The sequence below is a fragment of the Protopterus annectens genome, chromosome 1.part1 (genome assembly GCF_019279795.1).
Source record: "Protopterus annectens isolate FY-2018-M chromosome 1.part1, PAN1.0, whole genome shotgun sequence".
In the NCBI taxonomy this organism is placed as follows: Eukaryota; Metazoa; Chordata; order Ceratodontiformes; family Protopteridae; genus Protopterus; species Protopterus annectens.
In genome coordinates, this window is record NC_056726.1 from 1,978,296,402 (window position 1) to 1,978,310,122 (window position 13,721).

At 37.6% G+C, this 13,721-nt stretch overlaps 1 protein-coding gene across 2 annotated transcripts in view; it reads left to right on the forward strand.

The window, feature by feature from the left end:
* The window catches only part of LOC122813124 (phosphofurin acidic cluster sorting protein 1-like), a 3,500,289-nt gene that overhangs the window by 1,843,139 nt on the left and 1,643,429 nt on the right, over nt 1-13,721 (forward strand). For both annotated transcript variants that reach the window (XM_044085266.1, XM_044085275.1), the window contains exon 15: nt 2,570-2,676. In XM_044085266.1, coding sequence (XP_043941201.1) covers nt 2,570-2,676 — 107 coding nt within the window. The remainder of the gene's footprint in view (nt 1-2,569; nt 2,677-13,721) is intronic.

Consider the following 13,721-nt stretch of genomic DNA (forward strand, 5'->3'; position numbering starts at 1 on the left):
CCCAAAGGGGATGACGACGCATTTTTTTGACATTAAGCATAAGGTCATGGTTTTGACACCAATCATTGGTCTCAGTGAGGCCTTTCTGTGGGATTCTAGTTCTTTCTGGAAAAATATTCATTTACTACCATTTGTGCTACTGCCACTCGGTATTTGTTATGTACCTTCTACCCAGCATTATTCTGCTGGCCATGACTCCAAGACTCCGTCTACCACTAGAAAGTTTCTTCTCCAAGAATCAAACATCTGACTGCTGGCCTGGAGTTCTTTTCTAAGACCAGCAGGAAGGGTGGTTGATATTAGATAGAGATGATTCATTCTTACTGTGTCACATTCATCTACTAGCTTTTCCTCCTTGATGAGTTGTGTATTACTGTCCTACCACATCTCAGCAAATGAGTGTTTATTCTGCCAGCAGCTGCTATTGGGAGTTCCCTATGTCGGTAGTATGTACTCTTATATTACTTACTTAGTAATGCAATGGTAAATCCGCATTAATTTTGTGACTGCAATAGGGTGTTCATTCGTGCCTAGAGAGCAAAATAGCAGTCTTCAGGGACAATTGCTTACATAACTGGCAAGTTACAGCAAAGCATGTAGTAAAAAGCACCTAGATGTTTTTAATGTGGCGATTTGTTGAAAAAAATATTAGGGAGTAGCTGTCCCATGCCTTCCAAGGGTAGCTGACCAGCTTCAGAAGATATGTCTGGCACCTGGTCCTTATTGGCAGAAGGAACAACACCAGACGGGCTTGGGGACAAAAGTGAATGGTCCAGGGAACCAGAAATAGCCACAACAGAGTCACCCACCAGTTGCTGCTGAGACGCAGAAGGAGCCCATTTTGTAGACAAGAGCTCTTTATTTGATTTCTTTTTCTTGGGTCCAGTGGACAGTAGAACCATGGGACCAGTATGCTGTTGCTTGGTTCTGTTGGAAAAGAAGCCCAAATCATGGTTAGTGAAGCTAGCATTAGTCAGTAACAGTTGTCAAAGTAGTGTCTTCAAGCAAAATACACAGTGAAACTCCAAACACACTCCATCCCCTGTCTAAAAATAATTTCAAGCAAGTATGTTCAAACATTTTCACAAAAACTATGTCAGATAAGCAAAAGCAGTTAAAGTTGAAACTAGAAGGTAAAATTTCTGACTGGTTAGCCGATCTTGAGACAGTCCAAAAAACACACTGAACCTAGCTAGATATACACTTATAGTGAAAAATAGCAACAATTTTCAAGTTGAAGTAATTATCATGGATGGTTTTCCCCAAAGGCAATGTATCTGCCCAGCAAAGGAACATTGCTAGCCAGCTGTTGATCCTCTGCAGCCTGCAAGGAGTGCTTCTCAGGCAGCAGAAAAGCCCTGAAGGTTTTGGTCCCCAGACTGCTTTTTTTCTCCCTTAGAAGCTTGTGCCATCAGTAGTCCAAGTACCAGTGGAAGGTAGCTCAAGGCTCTGGAAGACTGCTCGGCTATTTCCTAATCAGGATATAAACCATAAAGCTAAGGCTACTACAGCAGTGCTTTATTCAAATATCCACTGTTATGGTAAGTTTAGTTACACAGCTGCACTTTCCCTCAAGATCATTTTGCATACCTTGATATCCAGCAAGATAATTTTAATACCCTCCCCAGTTGGGTGAGATGTAGCTTTATCAAGCTGAAATTCATCAAAACTGGGGCTGTGGCTCTCATATGACCTTGTCATTTCATTGCCCTGACCCTTAACAAAGTAACTGTTTATAGGAGAATTCACTTAGAGTTTGTGTCAGTGATGTAAAACCTTGGTATAATCCTTGAAGACTGACATTGTAGCCAAAGTGTCAGATACTGTCATAGCTTCAGGAGCAGATAACTCTGAAAACAGGATCATAAGACAGTGATGTGCAAACCAGTGACATCTTTGTTTCATAACCATTATACCGCATGCCAGGGGGTTCATAACTGTGATATATTTTTTATAAGAGCAAGTGCAGAATTCAGCAGTGAATTTGTTGACAGCAGCACCTTGTTTTTACATATATATATATATATATATATATATATATATATATATTTGTTCACAGTTCTACTCATGGTATCATCAACCCTATATATTTTGAGGCCCTCCTACTTACAAGCACTATAGCAGGCTTACTTTCTGGTCTGAACTGTCTTTGGCCTTCTTAAGTTTGCTGATAGTTCCCAGGATGCTTGAACTGACTTAAATGTGTAAAACCTTTGCTATTTTATGCTCTGCTTTTGGAATCTACTACCATAGTGAGATCAGGATTGCAGTTTATTTCAATTTTTATACATTTTGATTTTGTGCTATTGTCTTAGCATGCATTCTGATTGTATATTTTAAAGTCTTTTGTTGAATTTACTTTTATTATATCCTATGATTGTTGTGTATGATACCTAGTTGGTAGCTGTTTTATAAATGATGCATTCATTGATACCCTTCATTAAACATTGACTTTATAGCGCTTTTACATAGGATCAACCCCGTGTTTAAAAAATTGTGTAACTGCATGTTTTTTTCTGTATAGGTGTGTTGTAGCTCAAATTATTTCATTACTTTTGTGTTCTTTTAGTACCTTGCTGAGCTACTTCAGGAACAGAACATGCCCATTGTCTCTACCTGCTCTGCAGCTGATATTCAGGCAGCCTTCAACACCATTGTTACTAGGATACAGAGATTGTGAGTAAACTGGTCCACACTAAACTCAGTGTTATGAACATTTTTCAGATTCATAGTACTGTTGAGATGTAATACTGAAATGTGGTTGACAAAATATATTGTATGGCCTTGGCTATTTTTTATCTGTTAAAAATATCTTTGATGAATGCAAGGTTGCATACTTGCATCATATTCCTTATTTTATGGAATTATTCATAGAGTCATAGATTGTTACTATGCTAATGACCTGGGGGCTTTCTAAGCCTAGCCAAGTTTTCCCAAAAGAATAATAATGTTCTGTATCCAAATAGGCCACTTGGGCCGGCTTCCAATACGATTCCTGGTTCCAACTTAGAAACAGGCGCCCAATGGGACCCTGGGCTAACATCTGCCTTGAGATTCTCTCCGGACTCCTGAGGTACAGCATGGACATCGGGCCTAACATTTTTGGCCTTCTTCTTATGCAGTTTGTCAGATGTACCTACCCCACCCTCCATACCTAATGCTAGACATTAGAGTCTCTGGTTTTCCAGATAGCGTTTGAGAGCAGCCAGACGACTGTGAAGAGGTTTAGGCACAAACAATTTACAAATATCACAAGACGTATGGTTGTGGGCCTCCCCTAGACAAAACATGCACTTATTGTGCATATCCTTGTGTGGAATTTGTTTTCCACAAGCACACTTCCCCTTTCTAGTTGACGTGTACATCTGAAAAGCTAATGAATAGAAAACAAAAAAACCCAAAGGGTACTTATCTGAAGCGGATGGCTGTCAAACGAGCGAACTGCTTCCAAAGCTGGCGATCGGAAGTCCAAAGATCACTGCACAGAAAAGTTCTGAAGTGTGTATGTTCAGATGTCACCTTTAGCCATCAGTTTATGGCTCTGACATCAAATGTTGCACATACCCCTGCTCCTAAGACTTTGGTATACTGGCCAGATGTCCGGTGCTGCAGGCAGCAACCTCCCTACAGGCTGAATACTACAACATGGAAGAGAAGGCCATCTAAGGTTATGGTAAGTTCTTATACAACTGTGCCCCCCCCCCAACTATATATACTACCTCCGGGATCACACTACAGAGGGGAAAAGGGCATATATGTTTTATTTGCCCAATAGTACTTACATTCAGTGAAATGTGATTCAGTGAAATGAGTTTTCAGTGATTTGAGCTTTCAGAGATTTGCTGTGAATGTTTTGAAACTCGGTGAAATAAGTTTTCATTGAATCAAAGTAGATCCCCTCATTTATCATGTCCATAATGATTGTTTCCATGGCCTTACATATGTGGTTGGCAAGACTTATGGGCCTGTAGTTACCCGGATCAGTGGTTGGACCTCCTTTGTGCAGGGGAATGACTGTAGCAAGGCTTCAGTTGAAAAGTTATTCAAGAGGACCAGAGAAGTCATGCTTCATGCTATTTATTAAACATCATGGGATGTTATCGGGGCCAATCAGTGCAGTGTTTGTGGCCTTGGAAAATGCATTGTTGACCTGTAGTAATGATTGGGGGGATTGTGTTATGCGGTATTTCCTTTTGACTATTTTGGGTAGAGTGGTAGGAGAAATCTGAGCTGAATCTGTCAGTCAAAAAGTTGCAATGGCCTCCAGTTCAGTGTCGGTGATGCTATTTACAGTAAGTTCTACACAATGTTGCGTATTTCCTCAGAAGTTACAAACATAGCTGTAGAAAGCTTTGTGGTTGTCTTTGCGTGAGAAGCAATTTTTTTCTTCAAATTTATCTTTTGAAGTATTAATTAACCCTCTTAGCTGCCTATTTAGATTGTTCGGGGGAGTAGTATGCATGGCTTTGTTCCTCCTACACTTGGCCAAGATTTTTTTCTTTTGTTGGATAACTAATTGATATTATGATTCCACCAGGTTGGCTTATCTTTTTGAGTTTGTCTTATTAATACAAGTGGGCGCAGCTCCCTCTATACAGCTATCAAGATATCTGTACAGAGATTTTGTAAATAGCTCAGCATATGCTGTGGTGTTTCCTGGATTTGAGGGTGCTTGGAATTTACCCAAGGTTTTGCATAGTAGAGAGAGGTTAGCCTTGGAATATTTCCTAATGGTTTTTGGTTTCACTGGATCCCCAGATTTAATTTCTATTTCAGATAATACCGCCTTATTGTCAAATCTGACAAGTGAAGACATTACATTGAGTGAGGAATATTGGCCTTCCATGTTCGTGTGAGTACAAGGTCAAGAATGTTTGTACCCTGTTAGGAGAATGGGCCAACTCTTCCAGGATGCTGGTATTAACAAAGTTTAGGAATTACTGGGCTTGTGCATTAGAAGTGGTGTAGGATTCCCAGACTATAGAATGGTAGTTGAAATCCCCCATGAATATCATATTAGGTTGAATGGTGAGGGTCTCTAGTACATTGAGATAAGTAATATGAGTTTCCTGGGACATGGAGAGGGACCTGTAGGTTCAAGGATGTGGTATGAGACTCTGTTTATAGTGAGTTGCATGAGTTCTGGTGGGTAATACACTTTAGTCTGGATGTGAGATTGGTTTTAATATAGACTGAGACTCCTCCACATTTAATTCCCTCCTGCTCAGTAGCTGGTCTAAATGTGTGAAAGGCATTATAACCTTGCTTTGCTGGGGTACTCTCTGCAACTTTAAACCATGTCTTCATTACTACACAGATGTCTACACTCTACAGGGAGGTGAAGGCTTGCAGGGAGTGGAGCTTGTTAAGACTTCTAGCATTGAGCAGTACCACTTCAGGTATTCCTTCATAGGTTCAGTTAAATCAGTAGGTTTATCAGTTTGATATTGCCTAAAAAAGGTAGAGGTGGAAATGGTATTTGCCAATATCCAAAAGCCTAGCGGGGATAAGTGCAGACCATTCCTGGCAAAGCAACATGGTCTGTCAACCATGTCCTCTCAGGCCATCAAATATAGTACCTGCTTAGACTGACACCAGAATCTAAGCGAATTGTTAAAATCAATAATTTTCTGTTGGTAACATGGCATCATCCTTGGAGTAGGCAATATGTTTCTCAGTACTAAGTTCACACCTGCCCTAAGACACATTATCAGTGAGTTCAATCATGTTTTGCTTCATATAGTCAAGGGAGGTATATCTCAATTCATTAACACCCACATGGACTATGACAAGAGTCATACTGGTACCTGTGGTTCAATGACCAGAGCGCCTCTGTGACTTGACGGATGTAAGTCCTGGAAAAGCAGCTAACCATGACTCTCTCCTTAGTCATTCTAGTGAGGGGACATTGGTGTGGCTTACTATAGCATTATCAGTGACAAGGAAATTTGGCTGTGCGTTGGTTTGCCTTAAGGGTTTATCAGTAGAGGCATTGGTTACAGTGTTACTATGTGTAGCTGTGAGTGGTGTTCTAACAGAGTGTTTATTTGATGACTGAGAACTCTTTCTTTGATTGTATTGTGCAGGAAGTCTTAGGGTTTTAGAAAGGTTACCTGTAAATGCCTCAGCATAATTAGTGTTATGTGTAGGGTCTTTATCCAGTGCGGTAGGCATGGTGCAAGTGTCGCTGGCAACCTCTGTATGATTAGCTTTGGTTGTATGAGAGAGTTTTGCTTCCAGCATTAAAAATGTATTTACACCTCTTGCTTACTTCATCTGTTTTATTAAGAATAAGTGAGTTGTCAGTGTACATGAAGCAATTGCTACAATGCTTCAGAATACCCATTTCAGCCAAACTGGCCACAGACAGAAGTGCATATCCATGGCTACTGATCTACTTAGGAGGAGTAAGGGAAATGTAAATATTAAATAGGTCAGTAAGACAAGGAATTTGATAAGCAACATTCAGCTATGTGCAAACTAGATGCTGCAGTAGCTAAAAAATATGTCTAGACAGTAATTCCACAAAAGTGTAGACCACAAACCTTCATGATATAAAATAACTGGTTTGGAGCCCAAGTGCATAAACCAGAACTAAGACACTTTTAGAATAACAGACACAATAAACCTTCAACCAGCCATTCACAGCTCATACAGGCATAGGCTATCCTGTGCTGCCACAAGAGTGTAGACCACATGCCTTCCTAATGTAAAATAACTGGTTTGGAGCCCAAGTTGGACAGTTGTTTCATCCCTTTCAACTTTCTGGTTTAAAAACCCAAGTTTGCGTTTGTTTCCTGCCTTTCCTGTAACTAGTCTAGTCCAGATACAGATATGCTGTATCCAGGACTGTTTTTAAGCTTCTGAGTCCCCAAGCCTTTCTGTGTTGTTGGGAAGCCTTCTAGCTTATCAGTGGGAGTGGTAAGCACTAGGTAGCCTATCTACCACAAGAAGAGTGGTTTCTGGCACATAAGTTGTAGTTTATTGGCCGTTTGGGCAGTTTTTCTATCCCTTTCAACTTTCTGGTTTCAAAGCCCACGTTTGCACAGGTTTGCTCTTGTTTAAGCTCCACACTGCTGCCCTGAGTTGAGGCAAACTATTACTGGTGCCAAAAAGTCTGATCTTCAGTTTTTCCCTTAGATCTTGCTAGTTCTTTCTCTCTAGTATTTCAAATAGCCTAATCGCTTTGCACTTCAACACGTTTTTGTAGCAATTATTGTAGCACACCTAAGTGCCATCAGTACTAGTCATTCTTCAGGGAAAATAGCTCCAGTACTTAGTAGTTATCAGGAAAAAATCAGGTAAACACTACCAAAGTACATCTCAGGAAAAAACAGGAAAATGTAGAAAACACAAGGAACATTCCACCACAGTAAAGTAGACGTAAAACTTTAATCGATAAAACAAATGTATTCTTTCAGAACCAGGACAAACGCTTTCAGCAATATGCCTTCTTCAGATTCTGATTAATTGGTCTTGAGTATCCTATTTTTAAAAAAAGCAAACATCCAATCATAATCCCAATACTTAAATCAGATGACATATTTTAATCAGATGACATATTTGGAATAGATGCAAATGAACATATTTTGCCAACTTATTGAAGTTAACCAATCAGTCTTTCTAAATAAACGAAAAAGGGCTTTTTGACCAATCAAAGAATATCAGCCGCTTCCTCATGTTTTACTCCAATAAAGAAGAACTTATTCAGTCCAAATCTTTTGGCCAACAGTATGTATACATTTGCCGAGCCCTTCGTTACCATCCAATAAAAATCTTTTTGGTTTCTTCCTATATGTTTCTCTCCAATGGGAGAGAACTTACTCAGTCCATGTTTTTTAGCCAATAATAGGCTTAGACTTGCCAAGCCCCTTATTACCATCCAATACGAGTTAAAACCTTCGTCGAGACCAAATGACATTCGAAAATAAGTTTTAACATCACCCATTTGATTTCTTGTAGGTCTCTATAAGTAATTAAGAGCTGCAACACTTGTTCCAAATCATCTCTTGAGGCATGATTACATTTTATTTATTTAAACTCTTTAACATTGTATTTATGATAGAACAAAACCTTCATAATATAATACAACTTGGTGTACTCTCATTGAGACATAAAAGCTTATCTTGGTCTACAAATCACTCGACCAATAGAATCTCAAGAGTTTTGTTCCTTCTAATGTGAGTTTATCTGCCTTTCGCTTATTTTACAATCAAAAAATCACTCAATATTCACTGTTCAAGGCTAACTTCAGAGTATCATTTTAAAATAGCATTCATTAACAAGGGAATTTGTCTAATATTTCTTTTTTATACTAATATATGTCTGTGAGAACGGCAGTCTAATTGTCCTTTCTGTAAGGTTACAATTCATTCAAAACTTATAATACATTTTCGTTGTATTTTATCTAGTTTATATCCAAGAGGATGCACTTGGAATTATACTTTATCTTTCACAGACTTAGCACATTGCAATTTCAAACAACGTGGCTTTTTGCTACTAATTTTCTAGCCACTAGGCATAGATAATTTGCTTTTATAACCAATGAATACCATTCACAGACAGAACATAGTACATTCATTTACATAACTTTCGCTATCCAATAAGCTCCCACGGAGAACAAAATTTTTTCATTCTAACCAGTAGTAGACAATCATTAGAGTTACATCAAGTCTCTGTAAGTCCTGCATCTTATTATTCTGCAGAACTATCTTCCAAAGGGTGGCTTTTTATTCCTTTCGTAAAAACAACTTGATTCTCACTAAATTAGAGACATGAGTTGTCTTTATAAAGGTCTTTAGTGTAATACTTAAAAAATGGCCAGAATCTTTTATAATAAAGTATAAGTCAGTTTCATCGAGCTACTGGTCTATCAACCATTGAGGTCCCAAGGAGCGAATAGAGTTCCATTCCGTCCAATAAGGGGTCATGACCAGTGTCTGAGGAATGTTTTTTAATGCCCCAGTGAGAGTGTTAGATGGGAATTTCTAATATACATGATGTGAAGTTGGTTTTATAAACAGCTGAGGGAAGCGTCTTTATAGTCGCAAAGCATACGAAGGGTAATGAACCCTTATTGGATGGAATGGAACTCTATTTGCTCCTTGGGACCTCATTGGTTGATAGACCAGTAGCTCGATGAAATTGACTTATACTTAATAATTACGTGAAAGACCTTTATAAAGATAACTCATGTCTCTAATTTAGTGGGAATCAAGTTGTTTTTACGAGAGGAATAAAAAGCCATCCTTTGGAAGATAGTTCTGCACAATAATAAGATGCAGGACTTACAGAGACTTGATATAACTCTAATGATTGTCTACTATTGGTTAGATTCCGTGGGAGCTTATTGGATAGCAAAAGTTATGTAAATCAATGTACTATGTTCTGTCTGTGAGTGGTATTCATTGGTTATAAAAGCAAATTATCCATGCTTATTGGCTAGAAAATTAGCAGCAAAAAGCCACATTGTTTGAAATCGCAATGTGCTAAGTCCATGAAAGATAAAGTATAATTTCAAGTGCATCCTCTTAGATATAAACAAGATAAAATGCATTGAAAATGTAGTATAAGTTTTGAATGAATTGTAACCTTATGGAAAGGACAATTAGATTGCTGTTCTCACGGAGATATATTAGTATAAAAGAGAAATATTAGGCAAAGTTCCTTGTTAATGAATGCTATTTTAAAATGATAGTCTGAAGTTAGCCTTGAACAGTGATTATTGAGTGATTTTTTTATTGTAAAATAAACGAAAGGCAGATAAACTCTCATTATTAGGAACAAAACTGTTGGGATTCTGTTGGTTGATTGATTTGTAGACCAAGATAAGCTTTTATGTCTCGATGAGAGTACATCAAGTTGTATTATATTACGAAGGTTTTGTTCTATCATAAATATCATGTTAAAGAGTTTAAATAAATAAAATGCAATCATGCCTAAAGAGATGATTTGGAACAAGTGTTGCATCTCTTAATTACTTATAGAGACCTACAAGAGATCAAATGGGTAATGTTAAAACCTATTTTCAAATGTTATTTGATCTCGACAAAGGTTTTAACTCATATTGGATGGTAATAAGGGGCTCGGCAAGTCTAAGCCTATTATTGGCTAAAAAACATGGACTGAGTAAGTTCTCTCCCATTGGAGAGAAACATATAGGAAGAAACCAAAAAGATTTTTATTGGACGGTAACAAAGGGCTCGGCAAATTTATACATACCATTGGCCAAACAATTTGGACTGAATAAGTTCTTCTTTATTGGAGGAAAACATGAGGAAGTGGCTAATAAGATTCTTTGATTGGCCGAAAAGCCCTTTTCCATTTATTTAGAAAGACTGATTGGTTAACTTCAATAAGTTGGAGAAATATGTTCATTTGCATCTATTCCAAATATGTCATCTGATTTAAATATGTCATCTGATTTAACTATTGGGATTGTGATTGGAAGTTTGTTTTTTTAAAAATAGGAAACTCAGGACCAATTAATCAGGATCTGAAGAAGACATATTGTCGAAAGCGCTTGTTCTAGTTCTGAAAGAATACGTTTGTTTTATCAGTTATAGTTTTACATCTATTTTACTGTGGTGGAATGTTCCTTGTTTTCTAAATTTTCCTGTTTTTTTTCCTGGGATGTACTTTGGTAGTGTTTACTTGATTTTTTTCTGGATTATTTTGCTATATCGAGGTAACACTACACAGGGACTATTTATCGAAATGGAGTTGACTAACAGTCATGTTTCAGAAATGGAAACAGTAAGGAAAAGAATAGCAATGGAGTTAACAACAGGTACATTGAACCCTTTATTACAGCTGGATTTGGATAGAACTGAAATAACTATGCCTTTGGTTGAAACTGTGGATCTGGGGTTTGAGGAGATATTTAAAACAGTGGAAAATGCAGCATACCAATTAAAACGGCTACAGTGGCAACGCTTCCGCATGGAAGCTGGCCTTCATCACCAGTTAATAGCATGAAGGTTACGAGTGAAATGTATGCTGAGTTATGGAAATATGTACCCAGAGCTTTTAGCCAAATAGCAGGCTATAAATATCCAGACCAGCTTTAGTTACATGAAACTACTTATAGACGTTTTTAAACCACAGGAAGAAGAAACTAGTATTTTGATTGAGTCTAAACAGAAAGAACTTGAGCATATGGAGTTTTCAGATGTTAATCTGAAAAAAATTAGACAATCTACAGGATAAATTAACAGCATATGAACGGAAACTCAAAAGAAATGAAAAGTCAGAAGTTGCTACGTGATTTCAATGACATCAAACAGGGTCATCTATTTGAATGGCCAAGGACAACTAATTCCAATGGCAGAAGTAATGATCAAAGTAGTAATATGACTAACACAGAATTCCAAAAACAAGAAAAAAGGATGCCAAGAGCTATGGTCAATGTGGAAGTACTTCATAACAATGAACCTAGAATGACCAGAAATAAAGTAAATGCAAGCATTATTATTATGGAAGAAGAGATGGAAAGTATAGTCCAGGCTGCTAGTGATACCCCAAATAAAGAAATTCATACTAACAACACAGTGACTGAATCTAATGATGAACGTGCTAATGGACCTGGGACTGTACCTTAAAAGGGGACTGTACACCTTCCTATTGAGCAGCAACTTCCTTTTTTAATTCAGACCAAAGAACAACAAACAGCCAGGTCAAAAAGGAGAGAGACGAAAATAAGGAAAATGGGAATAAGAATTCCTTAGTGGTTAATCTATCAGATTTCAAGTTAACCAAAGAACAAATTAATGTTGTAGAAAAGGGATTGAGTTTCATACCATCTGTTAAATCAACATTTGACAAGTTTACACTTGATTTAAAATGTTTCGGAAGAAATGTTACATTGAAACATATTTTTGGCCATAATAGTAACCTAATAGGGGACCAAGAACGGAAAGAAATGTAGAAAACCTAGCATATTTGTTCCATGTAGTCATCCTACCGTGGATACTTTTGTACGTCTCTGTGAACAAGAATTTATTTGAAATCAGAGAAAAAGAGAAAGGCAACCAATACTTTAATTTGAATCAAGGAGAGTATGAGGACCTGAAAGAACTGCAGAAAAAGGATGATATTATTATCAAGCCCGCTGACAAAGGAGGTGCAGTGGTAATAATGGGGGCAGAAGATTATGTTAGAAGTAGCCTCAATATGTTGAACGATCAAGACACATACAAGAAAATCAATAGGAAAGGTCTAGATCTGATGAAGCTGAGGGTAAATGATACTTTCTATGAGTTATTAATGGAAAGAAGTATTGATAAAGATATGTAAGATTATGTTAGAAATAGCCTTAATATGTTGAATGATCAAGACACATACAAGAAAATCAATAGGAAAGATCTAGATCTGATGAAGCTGAGGGTAAATGATACTCTCTATGAGTTATTAATGGAAAGAAGTATTGATAAAGATATGTACGATTGTTTCATGGTCGAATATCCTGTAGTACATACTATTAGTGGGTTACCAAAGATTCACAGAGACAACCAAAAGCCCCCTATGCACCCTATAGTGGCAGGGCGAGGATGGTCAATGGAACCTTTGTCAATTTATTTAGAGGATGAGCTTAAGAAATATCTAGAGAAGGCTCCCACAGTGTTAAAAGATACAGCTCAGTTTTTACGTCAACTCTTTGAAGTGATGAGTAATAAAACCAATTTTTCCAACTTACTTCTGGTCACTATGGATGCTAATAGTTTATTTACATCCATACCTAATCAGTATGGCATAGAGGCCATACGAGATTTGTTGAGAGAAGAAAAAAAGGATTTATATGTACATTACTAGAGATGATCTTAGAGAACAATGTGTTTGTTTATGATAACAGCTACTATTGGCAAATGTGGGGGGTGGCAATGGGCACCCCCTGCGCGAACAGCTATGCCAACTTAGTTTTAGCCCAATGGGAGAAGAAGTGGGCAACTGATAAAGACAATCTGTGGACTAAGAATATTGTACTATATAATTGATTTGTGGGTAGCATTTTTGTCTTATGGGAAGGGGATGCAGAAGGAATAAATGGATTTGTGGAGTATTTGACCTGTACCTTTCTCAAATTTCAAGTCAATGGTTCTAGAGAAATGGTGGACTTCTTAGATGTGAAATTGCAAATGGATCCAACAGAGGGAATAGACACCATGCTCTTTAGAAACCCAATGTGGCGAAACCATATGTTACACCATTCCAGTATGCATCCTAGGCATATTTTCTGCAACATAGTGGATAATCAAGTCACACGCATATCCAGGTTTTGCATTCAAGAAGATACCTTCATACGAGAAAAGAATAAATTGATATGTGATTTTACTGAACAAGGATACAAGATAGATAAAATCAAGATGGCCAAGGAAGAAGTCATGACTATACGGGCCAAAAAGAGTAAACCATATTATTCAGCATCTCACCAACAAAGTAATATTAATGAAAATCTGAACACCTCTGTTTATGAGGGTAGGAAGAAAGGGCAACAACCATTGAGAATGAATATTACCTGTAGCACTGACAATGCCACAGTATGCTCAGTGATCAAGAAGTACTGGCCTATCTTGACCTCGGACAGTAAACTAAACGAAATAGTAGGAGAGGCTCCAAGCTTCACTTTCAAAAAATAGAAAAAATCTGAAAAGAATGCTATGTAGCAAGAATGGAGCAAGACCGCTTAGTAGGAAAATTTCCCAAAAAATAGGTACTTGTAGATG